Source organism: Pteronotus mesoamericanus, unplaced genomic scaffold (assembly GCF_021234165.1).
Source record: "Pteronotus mesoamericanus isolate MK-2021 breed Mesoamerican mustached bat unplaced genomic scaffold, CSHL_Meso_final contig_169, whole genome shotgun sequence".
In the NCBI taxonomy this organism is placed as follows: Eukaryota; Metazoa; Chordata; class Mammalia; order Chiroptera; family Mormoopidae; genus Pteronotus; species Pteronotus mesoamericanus.
The window spans coordinates 29,298,917-29,319,856 of record NW_026555068.1 but is presented as its reverse complement, the minus strand read 5'-3'; the positions used below and the strand labels follow the sequence as shown (position 1 = coordinate 29,319,856).

Genomic DNA, 20,940 nt, shown 5'->3' with positions numbered 1-20,940 from the left:
GGCCCGGCCAGCACCCCGACATCGGGCCCCAGGACCCACTCCAGACCCGACTCCCGAGCCGGAAGATCATTTGCGCTGTTTAAGTCTCCAGGTTTGGGGCCTGTGTCCTCGCGGCCGCAGGAAGCTCATCCACAGCGGCGACGTTTGCTGCCTTGGGAGCAGCCCCTTCTGGATCTGTTCATGGGTAAGAATGTTTCTGTTCCCTCTTTCTTCTGCCTTTTAAAAAGTCGTTGTGTTCCCCAGTCAGGTTGCTCCCAAACTGGCAAAATTGGAAGCTACTTAGAAAAACAATAAGGAAGAGTTCACACGCATCCAGCAGGCAAGTGGCAGGACATAGAAAATCCCGAGAAATCCCGAGCACAGCAAAGCCACTGGGCCCAGCGGAGCCAGTGGTGGGCGCTGCAGCGTTTCTGGGCTCGGCGGACATCCGGCCGCACCAACGCCATTGTGCCTGGTCTTTCCTGAGCCTTTTCCTTCCTTCCTCAGTGAGTTGAGATGTTTTGGTCTGGGGAGGGGAGAGAGACGAAGCTTCCAGTTGGAGGAAGTGCAGTTATTACTAAAATCTCTGATGCTGAGGTTCCCCAGACGAATTCTTTCTGTGCACAGATGCGAATGGGCCGGAAGGGCAGCGTTCGAGGGGGCCCTACGCAGAACCAGGGCGCAGGGCCTGCTCAGGCCCTGTTTCCTTGTCCAGAGGGGCAGAGGGGCTGGTCCTAGTCACGGCCCCTCCCCCTCTCCGGTTCCTGAGTGACCTCAGGCTTTGAAGCCCAGGCCCAGGGTTGGTGAAAAGTGGCTGAAGACAAGAGCAGAGGTTTAGGGAAAGAAGAGCTTGGATTAAGACTTGGTGATCTAAGGAGAAAGGCGCCAGGCACCTAAGTCACAGGTCCCGCTGTGTCCCCGTGCGGAGCTGAAGCTCCGGGGGGCGCGGCCAGGAGGGGCCCAGCTCTGGGGCTCCTGTGGTCTGGGGTGCCGCCCTCCTGTGGCATCAGCCCTGGACTGGCCAGGCGTCCCGAGGCCCCAGCTCGCTGCCGCCTGCCCAGCAACACACGGTGTTGCTCTGCCACCTTGACCTCGGCCATCCGGGGGGGGGTCGGAGGGGGGGGCCTGGGCCTGTTTGCAGTTAATGTCACAAGAAACAATCTTTATGCATGAAAACAGCTGTTTAAGAAGCCCCTTAGTGGCTAAATATAGTGTTAAGAGGGCAGCGTTTTCAAAATGAGAAATGAAAAAAAAAAAAACTCCCAAAAGCAGTAATCTTGGAGGAACTTGATGCAAAGCAGTTACATTTACATCTGTTTGTAACTCTGCCAGCGTTAATTAGCGTGGAAAAGGTTAACAGCTTGCACCCCAAAGCGTCTCTTAGCAGGTCTCTGTTCCACATCTACAAGGCCGGCTCTCAAAGATTGTCCGGGTTCTAATGTAATCGAACCATCCACGCTTGTGTTCCTGCCGTCTCCCCAGGACGGCCGCCTCGCCTCCCCAGGCCCGTCCCAAACGCCACCGCCTCTGGGAAGCTTTCCCGGGTTCCTGCTGTCACAGAGAGTGTAGCCCCCCACCACCGCCACCCCCGGTTTCTCCACGCCGGATCCTCAACCTGCAACCACTCACTATGTGAGGCCGCGTTCACGTTGCAAATTCCGAATGAAATGAAAACACAAAAGCTCGTAGCGATGATCTGACCTCTGGTGAGCACGCACGAGGAGGGGTGTGGACTTAGAAAGCGCCCTTTGGGGGCGCCCCGCGAGGCCAGCGCCGGGTGCGGCTGTCTGGGTGGGGCACGCGCTGGTGGGAAGCAGGGAGTCCTGCCTGGGCGTCTCCGTGGAGCAGGGGCTCCGAGACGTCCCTGGAGAGGAGGCCGTGCCCGGGGGCAAGCGTCTCAGTCAGAGAAGCCGAGCAGGGCCTGTGACAGGACGTGGCCCAGTGTGGCCCCTGCCCTGAGCGCGTCCCAGTTCCCGCGTCTCCCGCGACAGCTTCCGCGAAGCACCGCCTCTCATCAGCCGTCTCGCCTGTGCGCAGGTGGCCGGTCCGAGGGCACCAACGAGCTCTGCCGACCTGCAGGCCCGAGGGCTGGGGTGCCAGACGCCCAGGACCTGGGTGGGCAGCCCATGGCGGCGGCAGGGACGCCTCTGTGAGGCGGCTGTGCAGGGGGACAGCCCACAGCTGACCCGACCCTGTTGGTGGAAACAGCCCCCGTTTAACCCTGTTGGTTAACAGCTGCCCGGGGCCGGGACGCCTGGTCCGCCCCACCCCACAGCGCGAGGGGCAGCCTGGCCCTTCCTGCCCACACCACCAGGGTGCATGGGGGAGAAACCGCCTCCGCCCCCGCATCCTGCAACTGCAGACAGACCGGGGGCCCCAGGCTTACATCCTTGACACGCCCACGGGAGTCTCTGGAAGGGAAGGAAGACCCCGGAGTCTCCAGGCCCAAAGCTGACAGGCCTTTCCGGGAGGTTCGCAGGGCCCCTCCGGCCCCGAGTGGTCTCGGAGCCAGAGCAGGGTGTGGGGGACCCGCGTAGCCCTCAGGGCAGTGCTGGCTGGAGTCCTGCGCTCACGGCTCCACTGTCTCTGCCCGAAGTGGCAGAATGAACACAGGGGACGCAGGAACGTGAGGGCCACGCGCCCATCGCCCCGGCGGGACGGCCAGCTCTCGGCCACCCCCGCGGCTCTGGCTCTGGCCCTCATTGTTACTGCATTCGAGCTTGGTTCTCCCCGCTGTTTGTCACTTTTTAATGGAATCCAGCTTTGTGCCCACTCGCCGCACCATCGCTGTGCATGGGCCTGGTGCCGGCACCGGCCGCCCCTGCCGCCGGGTCCCCGCTGCCTCCACACAAGCGCCCCGGGCCAGGCTTGTGGCGGCCACATGTCCCTGGACGCGCCAGGGCAGGAGGGAAGGGGGAACAGACCTGGATTCCAAGGACTGCGTCCAGAGCTCTGACACCCACCAGGCCTCCTCAAAGCAGACTTTCAGATACAAGGTGTTTCCAAACTTTATAAAAATGTGGAACAGCTTCAATCTATACAGTTTACTCAGCGTAATAGACTGTGCATTCTCGATTGTTACAGAAATTAGAAAAACAGAATCACTGGGTAGTAATTCACGACATAGGCAGTTTTTAAGGGATAAGCCATTTTATCCCAACTTGTCATGCGACGTCTCAGCCAACCTCGTCCTCACGGGCAGGCGTGGGAATGGCTGACAGGGCCGATGCGTCCTGTCCAGGCGCCGCGCGGGGCACAGAGACAGTTCCGGGCGCGCCGTCCTCGCGGTGACTGGCCGAGCCCCCCGCTGTCCTCAGGCCGCCGCCCCGATCCCCAGAGCAGCTGCCCCCGGGAAGCACGTGCGTGGCCCAGTAACGGAAGAGGGTGGAGACCACGCTGGCCTGGTCTGCAGAGCAAGACAAAGCAGAAATGGAAAACCGTGAGTGCTCGCCTGTGGCCGCTACGCCTGGGCCCGAAGGCCCGTCTGAGACAACCGAACGCTGAGTAAGATGCAGCGCACGCGTGAAGGCGGCGGCGCTGAGGGGACCTCCGCGCCGGGGAGCAAGCGCCACTCGACAGGTGCGGGGGAAGGACAGCCGGGCTCCCTCGGCTGCGTCGCACTCGGGGGTGAGCCGCACAAGCTCGGGGTCACAGCACAACGGGCCGAGTTAATAACGTCTGAGCCCAAGAAAGCCACACGCAGGCCAAAATGAACGTCAGCGAGGAGCAGGCTGGCAGGAAGCGGGGCAGAGTTCTCAATCAAGGGCCGGCCCCGGGGCAGCGCGGCTCTCAAACGTCCCGGGAGGCAAGGCCGCCGGGAATTTCCCTTCCAACGCAGGACATTTGGCCCTAAGAGGCGGCAGCGCCCAGTCTGCAGCATCGGACGCGCACGTCCCCGCACACCTGCCGTGGCCTGTTCCACAGCGGGTGCCGCTCACGCCCAGGCACCCGGCGGCACCTACCTGGCGGCATGGCGCAGTGCTCAGCGAACGCCTGCAGGGCGTGCTGCAGCCTCTCGGGGTCGTGCAGGGGCAGCAGCGCCTTGAGGTGCTCCAGGGCCCGCATGTCTGAGGGGGACAGGCTGCCAGCCCGCAGGCACGTGAAGAGCTCCTCGGCAGCCCCCAGGAAGGCTGGGCCCGGGTCCAGGGAGGCACCTGCAGAGACAGGACCGTGCAGACACGGCTTATATTTGTTCTGAGAGACAGAGGGCCGGCCTGGCGCTGCTTGGACGCGCTGTGTGGGACCCAAGAAGCCTCCGCGGGAGGCAATCGGAACTCAGCTCTGCTCTTGAAGGACGGAAAGCCGGTGTCTGCCCACGTGGCAGGATGCCCCCGGCGGACACACAGGACAGGGGCACAGGGCTCTATGGACGGGGCTCCCCTCTCGGCAGCAAGGACACCGGCAGGCGGTGGATCACCGGTGCCCTGGGCGCTGAGCTCCTGACCCTCGGCTGCAAGTGAAGCGCCGCGCAGGTGGATCTGCTCCCCCCCCCACCCCGCCCCCGCTCGGAGGCCGCCGACGCTCTACATCAGCGCCGTCCTGTCGCGCGGCCTATGGGGGCAGCGGATGAGCGTGGACGGGCCGGCACAGGCCCCGGTTAGCATCCACCTTTTCCTTAGAAACACGGGCGGCCCCAACTTCTCCACAGTCCAGGGGGCGATGGATGGGGAGTGCGGGGGCGCCCTGAGCTGGTGCCGGTCAGAGCCTGGTGAGAAGACACTGAACACCGATTTCTGCCTTAAAACTAACGGTTTACGTTGAATAATGAATATTTTAATGTTTTGTAGTTTAAACATTTAAATGTTATATTGCATTTGCTTCTTTTGCCAAAGAACTAGATGCCAGTGTTCAAAAGAGAAACAGCAGAAAGCATACCGTCATAGAAGTACATTTCCTGCGTGGACTTCAGAAAGTCGAGGATGCCGTCCGCCTCGTCCTGGGCGCCCGCGTCGGCTTCCCCGTCCCCCGCGTCCCCCGCGTCCCCCGCGTCCCCCGCGTCCTCTCGGGCCCCGGCGCCCTCGCTGCCGTCGCTGTGCTCGCAGCCGCCCTCGCTGGGCGCGTACAGGAAGCTGACGCCGGTGGCCCTCGGCAGTAGGCCGGCTGCCCGCTTCCTTCTCATTTGCTGTTTCTTTTTCAGTTTCCTCTTCTTGTTTTTGCTAATTGGGGGGCCGTCCGTGTGCTCTGGCTGCAACTCTTCTGCTAAGAGCGTCTGTTTCCTTAGTTCTGCTTGTTCTCCGTGAACGCTGTTGAGATTTTTTAACTTTTTCTTTGATTTGTGCTTTCTAATTCTTCTTCTCTTTGGTTGATCACGAAGATCCTGATCTATAATAATAGAAATGCAAATACAACAGTTTTCTGTATAATGGAACCATGACAAACATATTAACATAAATGCAATTTTCCTTTTGGATCTTATAATTTTAGTAGAAAAGGTATTTCAAATATTTAAAAAGGAATATAGTGATCCTCACTGCATCTCAAGTGATTACACAACCAAGGATCTGAGACTCACAATGAAATTTACAGCTTGCTGCTTCTTAAAAAAAAAAAAGACATGTACAGACAGACCTACTTAGAAGGGCTCCTGGTGGCTGCCTGGGCTCAAACTAAGAAAAACAGAAACAAAAAAACCACAAAACCAAAGTCAAAAACAAGCAGAGCCCAGCAGCCTCCCCTGCCCCGGGGCCTCTCACACTGGCCGCCCTCCGGGAGCCCCCGCCCTAGGCGCCCACCCGCTGACCCAGCCCTTGGGGGGCAGCTCCCGGGATCCTGTTTCAACCAGTAGGACTGAGGTTTTCCCCATCCAATCAGAGCGGTGCAGCTTTGGCCAATCAGAGTGGCCCCATCCCGCCCAAGCAGGACAGTGGCCTTCTGGGCCAATCAAACTGCAAGGATTTGGAGCCCTCATTTGCATGAGGGTGAACCAATCAGGGGCCGGGGCGGGGACTTCTGTCCAGAGGAACCCGCGGGAGCCGCTCTCCGCCCGGAAGGGTGCGTCTCCCTGGCAGAAGCCCTCCCGCCGGGCTGCATCCCTGCTGAGCTGCCTGCACTGAATAAAGCTTCCTTCCGCCCGTACCCCAGGGGGGGACTCCTGTCGGTGATGAGCGGGCGCTAACGACTATCGACCATCGGCTGACAAGACAGACAGTGCGACCATCATGGCGGACAGTGTGGTTTTGAGGACACAGAACTTGCTGCAGATTCTTTGGGAGTAAAATTTCATTACTGTGGCTGCCCCCCCGCCCCATGGACAGGCGGCTGTGACACCAGCAGATGCGGCCGCTCTGAGTGCCAGCCTCGTCCCCTGCGCGGAGGCGGCGCCGCCTCCCTCACCTGCAGCCTGGGTGAGACGCGCAGGCTCGGCAGCGAGCGGGGGTCTCCGCTCCCCCGAGCCTGGCCCCTCGAGCCCACAGCCTGGAGCTGAGCTGGCCGCAGCCGCTGTGCTGTGACGAGGCTGGCGCCCTGTCCCCCACACCTGTCACTTGGCCTGACCCGTGGTGGCAGGGCGCAGCTGCCACCCTTGACGCAAAGGGGACGTCTGGGTGTCCCCACTCCCATGCCAGCCATCGAGGCCCCGCCTGGGGCCTCCGAGTCCCGTCGTTAGACTCAGGCCGGCGCTGAGAGAGGGACATCACCAACATGACGGCTCGCAGGCGGACCGCTCCTGGTGGGGTGCAGCAGCTTGGTGGCCGCCGCTCCGTGGCCCGGAGTGAAGCACGTGAGCCCCGCGCGGCTCAGCCCGGCCGGCCCAGAGGAAAGCGCAGAGCTTCGTGGACACCCCTCTGAAATCTTCAGTTCCTTACCCCTTCCTGTTCTTGAAAGGCCCCTGGCCCTCAGACACACAGCTCTTCCCGGGCGAAAGGCCCGCGTGCTCACCCTCCATGACTCCCTGTCCGCGGCTGGGCCCAGGGCACGGGCGGTGCCCCCGGCCCACCACTGGCTTCAGCCCCTCGAGCGTGAGAAAAGCTGCAGAACGTTTAGGCTGGGGGATCGGAGGACTATTTATAATCTGAGAAGCTGCCATCCCCAAACATACCTTTCCTTTCACACATGCCAATTTTAAAAATAACCACCGTTTGTCAAAATCCTCTCCGCCGCTGTTTGGCACCCACGTCCTAATGAGACGCAGGAGTGGAGACACCAGAATAGCCTCGGTCTCCAGCCCGTCCCAGCCCTCGCGGCCGTGCCACATCCCCGGAGGCGAGTGGAGTGTCTTAAAGGGATGACGGTTTTCTTCTGGATTCAAGGCTGAGGCTGCAAAGGCACGAGATGCCCAGCCTCAGTGCCTACGAGCTTCAGGGGCTGAATATAAGGGAGTCGCTTGCGTTTAACCTTGACCTAGACCATGTGTATGAGGCCAGGAATTAAAATAACATCAGATGCTTCAGGTTATTTTAACAGCCTGGGTGTCCAACCCGTAGCCACAGGCCACTTGTGGCCCTGGATGGCGGCGATCGCGGCCCAACACAAAATTGTAGATCTACTTAAAACATGATGACATTTCTTTGTGATTACATGTCTCAAGGTATTTACTGTGTGGCCCAAGACAACCCTTCTTCTTCCAGTGTGGCCCAGAGACGCCCAAAGGCTGGACACCCCTGGTACCGTCTCCCTAAAATTCAGGACATTCCAAACGGACACACACCAACGATGTGCATTTAGCAAAGTGAAACCTGCAGCCTCACAGACACACGCCCGAGATGAGGGTCTGTCAACAGAAGCACGGCCGTCCAGGCATCGGGCGGCCGGCGGGGAGCCGCGCCTGGGAGGGAGGAGGGACAGTGGGCTCGGCTTGGCCTCGAAGGGGAAGCGCAGACCAAGACCCCTGCGTGGGAGCAGGCGGCTGGCGCCGGGGCAGGGCCCTGTCACGAAGAGCCTGGCAGCAGTGGCCAAGCGTGGAGCGAGGGGGCTCTGCCTTCAAAAAACGGGCCCCTCTCTCCTGATGACGTCGCGCAGTGACGTCCCGAGGGCGCGAGGGGCAGGGCTGCGACAGCCGGACACGGCCGCCGGGGCCCCAGCACTTCGCTTCAGTGCCAGGACACAATGTAGCTTTTAAGTCCAAGCGACACCGAGAGCAGGCTGGGCAAGCCTGGGCCCACAGCGGTGAGTACGTGAAGCTCAGGCTTGAGGCCTGCAGGGCCGTGTATTAATCGTGGCATTGCTGTCCCCACGAACCACCAAACCACCGCAAGCCTGCGCGGGCCCCGCCCGCGTGTGTGGCCCCTCAGCGCCATCCAGAGAGCGCCGGGCTGAGGCGCTGGCCCGGGTGTGCTGCCTGGAGCTTGGGAGGCAGAGCAGCCACCTGCTGCTGCACTAACCCTAACCCGAACCCGAACCTGAACCCGAACCCAAACCCGAACCCCCCCCCCCCCCCATGCGCCACCACCCCTCCCCGAGCAGGGCCCCTGGGAGGGAAGGCGCTGCGCCCAAGGCTCCCAGCCCGGCTGCTCCCACCGGCGTGGCAACCGAGGAAGAAGTGCATTAATGGAAAGGTTTTGTTTAACTAACAGCTTATAAAAATGTAACTTGTAATAATGCTGTATAGTCAAAGTTATAAATAAAAGTTACCCCTAACTCTGCCAGGTTACCATGGCAATTTAAATGGAATGGATCCTAATTATTCAATTCCCTTTTCGCTGCTTTTTAGAGAAATCTCCCTGCTCTGCCACACACCAGGCCCCTCCCCGCCGCCCTCCTGGGGGAGGCGAGACCGGGCCCAGGGACAGGACAGCTCCGCTGTCCATAAGGGAGACCTTTGTCCGCTGGCCCTGGCCTCGTCCCACTTCCCACGAGGACGGCCCTGTAGCGCGGTCCCCACAGAGCAGGCCCGGACGTGGCACATGGCCTCGGGACGGACGGAGAGACGGACATCCTCTCAGCGGCGGCCCCCGCAGGCCCGCCCCGGGTGCGGCGCCGGGGTGCGCCTGGCACGTTCCGCTGCCTGTGTGAGCGCCGGGGAGCGTGTCACCCCTGTGACCGGCCCTTGCAAAGTCAGTTCAATCTTGTGTCATATCATCTATTTATCTGGTAATCATGTTCTCGAGATTTCCCGCATCGCTCCATACTATGCCATTTTCAGTTTTATAGTTTCTGACCCTTTAATTAGGAACTCGGAAAGATCAATGTGCTAGAAAACCACATTTTCTTAATACTCAAATTAATGAAGGTTTAGAATATAGAGTCTTTCAGTTCATACTTGGTAAAAAATCATCTGGGTTAATTTTTACTTGAAAATTCATATTCCTCTACAGGAAATTTTAAAATAATGAATTAAAGCAAATTTACTACCATCTGGCTTTTCAAGGTAGAAACTTAACATGTGACCGAAGCACCGGACAGAAAGCAAATACAATGATTTCATTTTTCTGCGAAAGAGACACAAAGTAAGTTACTTCCACGATTACAAAATTGATACACCATTCCAGAAATTTTGAAAACATTAGAAAACCAAGGGAAAGGTTCTCCTAAGCCAAGACAAGTGCTGCTGACACTGGGCGCCTTTAGCCCCAGCCCCCTGTGCAGCCGACATCACATCCCTCCCCCCCGCCCCCCGCATCATTCGATGGGTCGCAGGCCACCTGCCCACGTGAGGCTGGCCGCTCGGCCCCAGCTGTGGTCGGCAAGGGGCACGCACAGCACCGAACCGGGCTTTCCTACCTCCCGCGTCCTCGCTGCTGCTGGAGCCGCTCTCAGAGCCTGTGTCCCCGCCAGGGGGCCGGGGGGCGGGCGCAGGGACGTAGCCCTCGGGCGGCAGGGCCACGGTGTAGAGCCGCCGGCCGGGCAGGACCTCGGTGCCGGCACCTGCGGAGGAAAGGGGCGCAACAGGGAGCGGTCAGCGCCGGGTCATGGGGCCCCATCTGCGCCGCAGGCACCGGGCAGGACGGGGCAAGGTCGCGGAGGTTGATTCATATCAATGACTCTGCGCGCAGATGGCCAGGCTGTTACAACAGAGAATGAGAACACAGCTAATCAGTGAGCAAGCGGCAGAAAATCAAAACACTCCGCGGGCGCACCCGCCCGGCGTGCGGCCAGCGGGTCCTGGGCCTTCCCCTCCCCGCAGCCTAAGGGCGCTGCGCTCGCATGTGTCTGAGTGGATCCTGCTCACAGTTTAATATAAAATGTTTATATATTACACATTTGTGTATTACACATGTAATAGCATTCAAATGTGAATTTTTCATAAAATATTAAGACACACTTAAACCTAATCTTTTTTTAATTTTCACCCGAGGATGTGTTTATTAATTTTAGGGAGAGAGGAAGGGAGACAGGGGAACGTCGATGTGCGAGAGGAACGCAGATCCGCTGCCCCGCGTTTGCGCTGTGTCTGAGGATCTCGCAGCGACTTTTCAGTCTCCAGGACGACGCTCCGACCAACTGAGCCACCCAGCCAGGGCCACGGTCTTTTAATGGCTACATAATCATCCATGTAATTGGCAAATAATAACTTTACCACCTTCCTGAAGTTTGCACACGGTGGCCGAGTCTAAATGTTCACGTGAGCAGCAGCTGCTGAGACTGCGGTGCGGGGCCGCCACGCACTCGCGCACTCGGCCGCTCCTGGGAGCCGCGCAGGACGCCCCTTCAGGCTTCAGGTTCGTTCAACACGGCAAAGCAAGCCTTGCACGTGGCCAGCCCCGGTGGACACCCTGGTCAGTCTTTCACAGGAAAACGAGGTCTTAAAAAAACAAGGACTGAACGACATCAGCAACTCCTGTACAGACATTTGGTTCCAAGACATTTGAATGTAAAAACCTTGAACTGTTTTCAAGTTCCTCTGCCATCGATACAGTTCACCTTTGTCACAACACAGTCACGGGGGTGTCCGTGCCGCACGGGGTCTCGCCAGCGAGGCTGTGATGCCTACAGGCAGTGTCACGCGGGCGCGGGGACTCTCGAGGGGCACTTCACGGAGTGTGTGGCTGTCTGACCGCGATGCTGTACAACTGGAACTGATGCGGAACACTGAAGGTGAGCCGCAACTGGAAAACTGAACGTAGTTCCCTTTTTGAAGCTAAGGTGCACGTGGTCTAGTTCTCCACTCAGTCTGATCTCCCGCAGGTGGCTAATTATAGCCTCCCTGCTGCAGTGGCGGGGTGGGGGGGAGACAGGCCCCACACAGACCTCCCCTGTGAGGGAGCATCAGCATTTGATCATTGTTCACACAATATGTTTGGAAGCTTCTAATCAGATTAATTTTCCTTAGCAAGAAAGCTACGCAGAACTTGGAGATGTCCTCTTCCCTCGGCTCCCAGGACAAGCTCAGGGCCAGCGCGGAAGGGCAGCAGTGACGAGTCTCGCGCGAGCAGACGCTCGCCCTGCCATCCGCTGGGAAAACAGCGTCACCTACTAGGGAGCCGCACGCCGAGCCCTGAGGCTGTGACGGCCCCCTCCCTCAGTGGGCCTCGCGCGAGCCCCACCTTCCCAAGGCGCACCTGTTCCGGCTCCGGTGGCCGAGCAGCAGCAGCCACGGGCACCACGGCTTCCCACGGTTTCTACTGTCTATTCAGTTGTGATCTCCTTGCTTTGCTTCTACCTCAGGTATCTGTTTTTCAGCTGCAAATAAGTTACAATGTTTTTCCTTCAAATTTCCCAGGCATGTCGCTCCTCCATGAAGAAAAACACAAGCCAAAGGAAGCTCAGCGTGAGGAGGGGCATGCACGACAGCCCAGAGCCGGCTCTGCGTTCAGTGGGCAAGGCCGGACGCTCCCCCTACAACGAGCAACGAGACCAGGCGCCCCCATCACACTGGGGGCTCCAGCTGGGGCTGTTCGTCAAGGAAAACGAGGCAGAAGGGCACCCTGATCAGACAGGAAGGAGCAAAACACCTGTGCTACTCACGGGCAGGATCTCATACATGGGAAACCCTGGAAGATCCACAAAAAACCTTTAGAGCTAATGGGAGCCAAGTTGCAGGACACAGGCCAATAAAAGAAATCCTTATTCCGTGTTTCAGAAGCCACTGCCTTCTCCACAGTCAAAGGGTCTCCTTGCGCTTCCGCACACCAGTGGCAAGCACCCTGGAAACACAGCACACACACAAAAGCAATGCCATTCCAGCAGCTCTTAACAGAATAAAATACTTATAAGTGTAAAACTCATAGCCTCAAAACCGTAACACGCTATTGAAAGAAACTGCACATGACAAATGAAAGATGTCCTCACCTCACGGACGGGACAACTCAGGGCCGCTAGGACGGCAACGCTCCTGGGTGACCCGCAGGTTCAACGCAAGCCATGCCAGAACGCCACCCGCCTCCCTCACTCATCCATCCGTTCCTGCGGAAATGCACAGCCTGGCCTTAGAACTCCCACGCCATGGCACGGGGCCCTGAGGGCCAGAGCAGCCTGGAAAAAGAACCGAGTGGGGAGGCTCGCGCTCCCGAGGTCAGAATTGCGTCTGACGCTGCGTCAGAACGATGGGGCCGAAGGACGCACAGGTCAGTGGGCGAGAACGAGAGTCCAGCAGTGTCCGCGGCCAAATGGTTTTTCTCTTTTAACTCCTTTACTGAGATGTAAGTCCCGCGCATGAGCTTGCACCTGGAAAGTGGGCGACCCACGGCCGCTGTGTGTGTTCGCAGAGCTGCGCAGACGGTACCGGCATCGACACAGACGCAGCCACAAGGTCCAGTCCTCGCCGCCGACTACGGTCGTTGCACGCAGCAACACGCCTCCGCGCCCCAGCGCACGGGCCAGGCCCGGGCCGTTGTCTGCGTGTCCGCACGGACATGTGGCTGGTTCTCATCTTCTGTCCGCTACACGAGACGCTGCCGGGAGCACGGGTGCGGAAGTTCTGTCGACTCGTGTCTCCGCGACCGGACGCCTGGGAGTGGGGCTGCGGGGCCACACGGAAACTGGAGCCCGGTGCTGGGGGGCCGTCCCACGTGGCCGTCCCAGTCACGTTCCCCACGCCTGAACCAGTAATTGTCACCACCTCGCAGTTCCCTAGCAGCCCTCAGGGTCTGGGTGCAGCAGCCGGGTGACTTCTGACCAGGGTCCCAACGACACGCGACACACAGGCACCTCTCAGAAGCAGGGCACTTCAGGAAGGACGCGGGACACACAGGAACAGGCTCCCGGCAGCCCTCTGGGCCGAGGGGCGGGAGCTGCGACGCCGCGCTGCCGTGGTACGCGTCCCTCAGCCTCCGCGCTCAACTCCGTCTGGTCCCAGCTGCGCGTGCGCGGGGCCTACACCGCCGGGGCCCACGGCCTGCAGACCAGTGTGGAGTCCGACGCTGCGTCCGGGACCGAACGCTGAGGAAGCGGCCAGCGGCCGCGCCCTGCGCCTGGCCTCCTGGGGCATCGCCCCCCATCCTGGGGCTGCAGTGCCCCCCAACTTCTTCCCAGGCGCCTGTACTCTTCTCACCTTGCCGCTGGGACCGCTCGCTGGACAATGGCACTCCTTCTGTACCACGTTCCAACCGCTCTGCAAAACCAACTGCAAGCCTTTTGCCCAAGAGCACGCGGCTCCGGCCGGTCACACAGTCCCTCACTGTGGCCACAACCCAGGCTGGCAGGGAAGCCCGCGGGCGCCCCCAGCCCCGGACACAGAGCATGAGGTGCCCCTCGCTCCCTCACGCCCGGCGTCTCCCCAGTCCCACCCACTCTGAATCTTGCGAGCCCACCCTGAAACCAACATCACGTCAGCGCTTTGATTTTTAACTCCGTATCTTCACAGAAAACACAGTGCCCTACAAAGGCCTGCTGAAGAACACCCAGGGGACCAGGGACAAGCTTAAAGAAACATCAGTGGTTTGTAAGACCCAGAATGGACTCGGTCATTTAAAAAGGAACATCTTCCAACCCTGACCCGACACTCCCCGCTAACCACCGGCGCATGGACAGAGCTCACCGTGTGCCCGGGGGCGGCGGTGCCAAGCGCGGCCCCGCAGCCACGCTCAGGAGGAGAAGCAAGCGTTCACTTTTAAACAGCGACGGAAAAGGTGGAAAGTCCACCACTGCAGGCAAGAGACCGCGCGGGACAGAGGGACTGCCTGTGTCCTCACGGAAGGATGGCGATCGGCTCCTTATCCTCCAGGAGGGGCCTGGCCTGGAGCCTGTGGTCACAGGCCTCGGGCCGAGCGAGGACCATCGTGCAGAAGGCTCAATGTCCCACCATCTCCTCACCCACCAGCCGTGGGGTTGACTGAAGCTGCTGAGTTGGAAGAGAGAAGAAAATGCAAACTCACCCTAAACACAAAATGTCCAAAACGGTCAGGAATGAGGGTTCAGTAAAATTCCGAGAACAGCCGGCACCTCGGGAACGGGCTGCTTCTGGGATGGACTGCCGCCCCCGCCGGCCCCCGCCACCCGAACGGCCAGACGGTGGCGACCTCCGCGTGTGCTCCCGGGGCCGGCCCACTGTGTGTGTGTCTGTCCGTGCCGCGAGCCCCCTTCTTACAGGGACATCACTCCTGCTGGATGAGGACCCACCTGATGCCCCTTAACCTTCCACCTCCTCTGCAGGCCCCGCCTCTCAACACAGGCTCCCACAGAGGCTCGGGGCCAGGCCTCTGACAGCCAGACTCTGGGGACACGTCAGCCCCGGACAGGCATGTCCTCTGGAAAATACGGGCACAGCCGACAGCAGCCACGCTGCCCCCCAGGGCTGGCCCAGGCGCCCTGCTTTGCCCGGCCGGGCTGCGGGCACGCAGAGGTGACGGGACCCGCTGTGAGGCCCTCACTCCCGTTACCCACGGTCTTACCTGCTGCTGGGGGGACGCGTCTGCACCTCGCTTTCTCAGGAGGGGTTTCGGGGGCCGCGGGCGGTGGTGCCTTCTTTTCCTGGCCGTGTGGATCACAAGGGAAAAGTCTCTTCAGCACTTTTTCAACAAACACTAAGATGCAACCAGTTGACAAAAAACAGAGAAGGAATTACTTCAAGCAGTTTTATTTAAACCACATATACAGTTTATTTTTTAAAAGACCTATCCTAATATCAACACCAGAAAGCAAAGCAACGGTCCTGACAGGACCCCCGAGGCCCTCCCCAGAGGCCCCGGGAACCCCGCTGCGCACAGCGGTGGAGCCAGCCTGGCAGCCGGGCTCCCAGCCCTGACGTGGCCTCTGGGGAGGCTCTAGCCCTCAGGTGCCCCAAACTCTCCCGCAGGAAACCGGCCCGGCCAGCCCGCCGGCTCTGGAAGCAGCACGCGCTCCCGGAAGCACGGAGTCTGTTCAAAGAGAGTGTGATTTCGCCCTGGCCGGTGTCGCTCAGCGGGCTGGGCGTCGTCCCGCAAAGCAAAGGTTGCGGTTCGATTCCCAGTCAGGGCACAAATGCCTGGGTTGCGGGTTTGGTCCTGGTTGGGGCATGTGCAAGAGGCGACTGATCAATGTTCCTCTCCTCTCTCTCCCTCCCTTCCCCTCTCTAAAAAAAACAAACAAACAAACAAAAAAAAAAACCAAGACCAGAAAAGGATGTTAACACAAACTTCAACGATAGCCAATTTCATGGTGTAAATGAGAGAAATCTTCCAAAACCTACCACTGAACACCCGCCCCCCCGCCCCCACCCCCCGCCACACACACAAACACCCGCAGTTTTAAAGACGACGGAGAAGCCCGGCTCAGCCGGCGCTGGGCCCGCGCTCCCCACCGAGGTCCCGGCCTGTCGGTTTGTTTGTTTTAAAGTACATTTATTTTTAGAGCGAGGAGAAGGGAGGGAGGAGAGGAGTAGAGCCACACCGGTCGGCTGCCTCTCCTTCGCACACTGGCTGGGGACAAACCCCCACCCACTGGGCCACACCGGTCAGGGCTCTGTGTCTTGTTTTAACAGCCCCTTTAAATTCCTATTTTCTTAGGGTTACTGTACTTCTTAGTCTGACATTCTGAATTTTCTCTTTCCATGTTTAAATGCCTGCTGAATGCCCGCCAACCCCTGCACAGCCTCCTGAGAAACAATGTTCAACGCGCGGTTTTCATTTTATCCCTTTAACGAGGCACAGCACTGAACCTCCGCCTGCAACAGAGGAGTAAACGGAGCTAATGGCACAGCACCGGTTCACGAAAATGGAGATGAGAACAGCACGTAATTCAGTAATGATAGCCTCCTAATGGGCTTCAGAATAGAATTATAAATGGAAAAATAATTAGCTGAGGTTTAAGCAACAGTTGGCCAACTTTCTGAAAGAGTCACTAAAAGGAAAATGCTGCTCACACAGGACATAAGTAGTGTCCCGCACCACAGCCCGCTCGACGCGCGGTCCCCGGCGAAAGGGGCGACGCACCGACACTCGCTTTCCTCCCAAGCGTCAACATGAAAAAATACCCTGAACTTTGTCCAGAACTTTTCCTTGTGGGTGTCCTGTGTCACCAGCTTGTCTCTCTCTCCCTCTGTCTCTCACACACACACATCCACCACTGAGACACACGCACGTGCAGACACGCCGAGTCCCGTCCCACTGCCGCGGCTCCGGGGGCACGGGCGCCGGCGGCCAGCCACCGAGAGCCCGCGGCGAGACCCCCGGCCCTCCCTGTAGCGCTGGGTCTGGAGGATGACGGACAGGCGGCTGGAATGGAGGCCCGCTGAGCGTCCGAGCCCAACCGAGGGCCCCTCGCAGGCCGGACGGCTCAGCTGCCCTCTCCTCGCTGCCACCCAGGGCTCCTGGGACGGGGGCCCTGGGAAGGCCCAGCCTGGCCGCTGCAGGCGCAAACTGTTCAAAGGCAAACGGCCCGTCCGCACAGCACGTATTCCCCAGCATGCGCCGTGCCCGGGGCAGACGGGTTGGGGGCTCGTCACCCTGGTCTGCAGGCTGGTCACCATCTCCCTCTCAGTGACAAATGTTACAATTAAAAGGAGGACACGTGATCGGCCCGAAGGGGGCACGCGGGGCTGGAGTCCACGCCCGACCCTCCCCCACTCCAACCCCGGCAGCGATAACGGAGCTGGAGCAGCGACCCGGCGCCCTCACGAGTGCAGCGCGCAGCCGCCCCAGGGCCCACTGCAGGGGGGTGTCCCCCGAGCGCCCCCAGGACTCCAGTCCTGCCCGTCTCCTGAGTGACCCCGCAGCCTTCTGAGACAGGAGGCTGGACACACGTCTGCAGAAGCAGGGAGCAGGGAGGGGACAGAGGGAGCTGCCATCAGGCTCTGAGGACCTCCGAGCGGCCAAGCTGTGCCCAGTACAAGGGAACAGGCAGGCGTTCTCCAGACGGACGAGCTCCGCTGGCGGGGGCCCGCAGAGGACGGGCCGTGAGGAGGCGGCAGAACGCTGTGCTGGGTCGCGGGGCCACCGCGTTGAGGGAGGGGACCTGACACGACGCAGGAGGAGCCCGTGCCCACGGGCACCCTTCCCCACCCCGGCATCATCCCTGCCGGCTCCGAGCCGCGGCCTGCCGAGGGCCTCCCTGACTCCGCGCCAGTGTCCGCCGGCTGCCCCCAGCGCCCCGGTGTCCGCCGACTGAGTGGGAGGGAGCCGCTGAACTCCCCCCGAGGACGGGGCCCCCCAGGGTCCCTTCACTGGCTCCCGAGCTCTGGCCCAACGCACATCCTCCAGAACCAGCGATACACTTTTCAACATGAAATAGAGCACATTTCAAAAAAAAAAAAAATTCACTTCTTATCCAGGGAGAGTGGCCGCAAAGTCAGCCCCCCCCCCCCCCCCCGAGGAGCTGCGTCACAGGCCGTCACAGGGGACTGACTGCCGTCTGTCCGTCCCTGCAAGCCACGCGCGTTCGGACGGGCCACCGGCCCAGCTGAGCCTGTCTTCTTCCAAAAGCAAACAAGCCGCTCCTGAGGCGCACCCACGGCTCGGCCCAGGGGAACAGCCGGGCGCCCAGCTGTGTGTGTGTCCCCTCGCGCTCGTTTCCCTTCCACAGACACACAGAGGCCGGGGTCTCCGGCGTCCTGGGGCCCCGGGTCCGGACAGCAGCCAGATGGCGAGGAGGAGGGAGGCAGGCACCAGGCCGCCGTCCCCGCCACTGCCCGGCGCGCCCTGACCGCGGCGCTCGCCCCACGTCACCGCGCTGTGAGAGCGCGAGCCGGGGCTCCTGCGTCCCGCTCAGGCCTCAGGCCTCAGGGCCAGAGCCTCCCCACCCCCACGCCGTGAGTGGGGCTCCGAGCTCCGGGTCCCCGCAGAGGGCTCTGCGGGGCTCTCGTCAATAACGGGAGGACACACCACACTAATTATCTACGCCCTCCTACACCCGACGCTTTCAAGATTATGACGCCCCCAAATGACACGTCCCCAGGCCGCCGCCGGGCTCCCCGCTGTCCCACTTCCAACAGAAACAGCTTCCCGGGAAGGGGCGTCCCGGCCGCGCCGGCAAGGGTAAGGTTTCGGGCCCCTTTGTTCAGGGGCTGAGAAAGGGTTTGCAAAGCAGACTGTCATCTGTTCCCGGCGGCACGGTCACCGCCCGCTCCGGGCGAGCGCTGGTGTCGGCGCCAAGGGCGGCGCTACAGAAACCGGAAAGCCCAGCGCCACGCGGAAGGGCCCCATCCCAACGCAGGAGGGCAGACGGGGGCGCATCCGGCGGCACCAGGACCCCGTGGCGGCCTGTCAATGGCTGGCAGGGGACAGGCAGGTACGTGGGGTCACTGGCATCTGTGGTGGCCGCCCTGGGGCCTGACGCCGGCCGGGCAGCAGCAGCCAGGCCCCAGTGACACCCCGGTGGCCGGACGCCCCAGCCGGGCGCTTCCCCGGGAAGGGAGCCGCGGCGGCGGGGGCTGTGCTCGCTCTCCCCATATTCCATCCTGCCGACAAACTGGTCTCCTTGTCTTATGTTAAGCAAATGCTTATTAACTATAGTTGCCACTTGGCTTTTCATTTCAGCAAGTAAAACCGCAACCCTCTGTTTTAAAGGTGGAGAAGGAAAAAATATCACGGCCTGAACTATTCCAAGAAACATGAGAAACATACCTGACACCATAAAACTAGGAGAAAACACACAGAAAAGCTCCTTGATGTTGGTCTTGACAATAATTTTTTGGACTTGACTCCTAAGGCATAAGCAACAGAAGGAAAAATAAGCCAGTGGGACCACATGAAACTGAAAGCCTCTACGCGGCAGAGGAACCATCGACAAGATGAAAAAGCGACCCATCCAATATAAGACAACATTTGCAAACTGTGTATCTGCTAAGAACTCATACAATTCAACAGCGAAAAAACAGACAATCCAATTAAAAAACGGAGAGAGGGTCTCAACAGACATTTCCCCAAAGAAAACGCCCCGATGGCCAACGGGTGCGTGAAAGACGCTCCCAACACTCAGCGTCAGGACAGCGCACAGAAACCCACAGCGAGAAGTCGCCTCGCGCCCCTCAGGACGGCCGTCGCCAAAAGGACAGGACACCACCGGCGCTGCCGCCGAGGACGCAGGGAAAAGGGCGCCCTGTGCCCCGTGGGGGGGGGGGGACGCAGGCCGGTGCAGCCCCCGTGGAAAGCAGGGCCCAGCTTCCTCCCAGTGTTAGAAGCAGGACTCCCGTGTCACCCCGCAATCCCACAGCTGGGGAACGAAAACCCCTCCCAGGAAGATACCTGCGGGCCCAGGGTCGCTGCAGCGTTGCATACAACAGCCAAGGCGCCCATCGATGGACACACAGATGAAGAAAACGTGGCATGTACACACCGTGGACTGTTACTCAGCCATAAAAAAGGAAATCGTACTCTTTGAGACGACGGGGAGGGACCTAGAGAGCCTCGTGCTGAGTAAGTCAGGGAAAGACAAACGCCACAGGAACTCACCTGCCTGCGGGATCTGAAAACAAAACAAAAACACTAAGCTGATAGGGACAGAGAAGAGACCGGCGTTTGCCAGCGCCGAGGGGCGCAGGATCCGCGACACGGGTGGCAGGGCGAGCCCACGGATGTCACTGTGCTGTGACCCGACCCTTCCCCGGGGCTGCAGGCGACGCCCGTCTCAGGAAGCTGGAAACAAACTACGCCTTCCGTCCTCGCCGCGAAGGCTACAACCACGGAGCACGTGAACGGGCTCTCCGCAGCCTCCGCGCTGCCCGCATCTGACCCTCGATTTCGAGGCGCCGCCAGGTGAACCGATGCCGCGCGCGACGCCCTGCCTTGGGTCGTGGTCAAAGGCACTGCCGTTTCACACACACCGCGAGCGCCCCGCGATGGACAAAGCTGCCGGTCAACAGCACCGGCGCCAGGGCGCCGAGGAGACGCCGAGGCGCAGCCAGCGGCGGCTCCGTTTGAGGTGAGCAGGCGAGTCGTCAGTCACCCGCTGCAGGTCCCCGCACGGCCGTCGGCAGCGTCTGCACACCCCGCATTTCCTCCGAAGCGGCTCGTCGGGCCGGGGGTCCCACCGTCCTGAGCCCCCGCCCAAGCCCCCCAGACACCCCGGGCGCGGCCTCCGGGCCCCGGACGTACCGAGCGACCAGAGGCGCCTTCGCTCTGCCCGCGGCCGGGGGTCCCGGCGGGGACTTGCGCCGAGAGCTGTGTCCGAGCGGGCGGCCTCCCGGTCTCCCGCGCCACCCCGAGCCGCCCGCGGCCCCGTCCCGCCTACCGTGTCTCCGCGCCGCGGCCATGCGGGCGCCACGACCCCCGACCCCAGCCGGGGCCGAGTTCCGCGCGCCGCTTCCGCAACCGCCCCTGTAGGCCCGCCCAGCAGACGTGCCCAATCCGGATCCAGGGTCTCTGCCGCTGATGCCCATCAGCAGCGCTCCGGTTTCGGATTGGCTCTGGCGGGGCCTGTGGGCGTGGCCTTCGGGCGTGTTTGCTCCGCGCGTGCTCAGAGGGAAGTGCCTGAAGCCCCGGTGGGCTGCCGCGGGGCTACGGGGGGGTCAGGGACAAGAGGGGTCATCCGAGGGGGTCATCAGCGGGGCGCCGGGTAGGCGAGTGGGGCGGGGGCCATGGGCGGGGTCTGCTCGGCGTCGACCCGGCCGTGCGCCCGAAGGCTGCGCGGGCCGTGGGGCAAAGGGGACCGGCAGGAGCGGGCGTCCGCGCCAGGTCGTCGTCCCGCGGGCGCGCCGCCTGCGCTCCGGCCGCCCTGCCGCCCCGCCGCCCTCTC

At 60.9% G+C, this 20,940-nt stretch overlaps 1 protein-coding gene across 2 annotated transcripts; it reads right to left on the bottom strand.

Moving 5' to 3' along the window:
* Window positions 1-3,006: 3,006 nt before the first annotated feature.
* On the bottom strand, window positions 3,007-20,531 carry ERICH1 (glutamate rich 1). 2 transcript variants are annotated; one of them, XM_054566210.1, is made up of 6 exons: window positions 20,437-20,531; window positions 14,685-14,816; window positions 9,637-9,780; window positions 4,855-5,301; window positions 3,942-4,133; window positions 3,007-3,385 (listed from the first exon to the last, which is right to left on the bottom strand). In XM_054566210.1, the coding sequence occupies exons 1-6, from the start codon at window positions 20,456-20,458 to the stop codon at window positions 3,156-3,158; spliced, it is 1,167 nt and encodes a 388-aa protein (XP_054422185.1). In that variant the 5' UTR covers window positions 20,459-20,531; the 3' UTR covers window positions 3,007-3,155. The 2 variants fall into 2 exon arrangements, with proteins under 2 accessions (XP_054422185.1, XP_054422184.1); XM_054566209.1 differs by lacking the exon at window positions 20,437-20,531 and adding an exon at window positions 19,452-19,570.
* Window positions 20,532-20,940: the final 409 nt, after the last annotated feature.

Bases quoted from the DNA above. Each gene is read 5' to 3' on its own strand.
- ERICH1 (XM_054566209.1), bottom strand. From the start codon at position 19,482: ATGCAACGCTGCAGCGACCCTGGGCCCGCAG. The intron at 9,781-14,684 runs GTAAGACCGTGG...TTTCCTCCGCAG, and splicing joins ACGCGTCCCCCCAGCAGCAG to GTGCCGGCACCGAGGTCCTG. The intron at 3,386-3,941 runs GTAGGTGCCGCC...CTTGCTCTGCAG, and splicing joins GCACTGCGCCATGCCGCCAG to ACCAGGCCAGCGTGGTCTCC.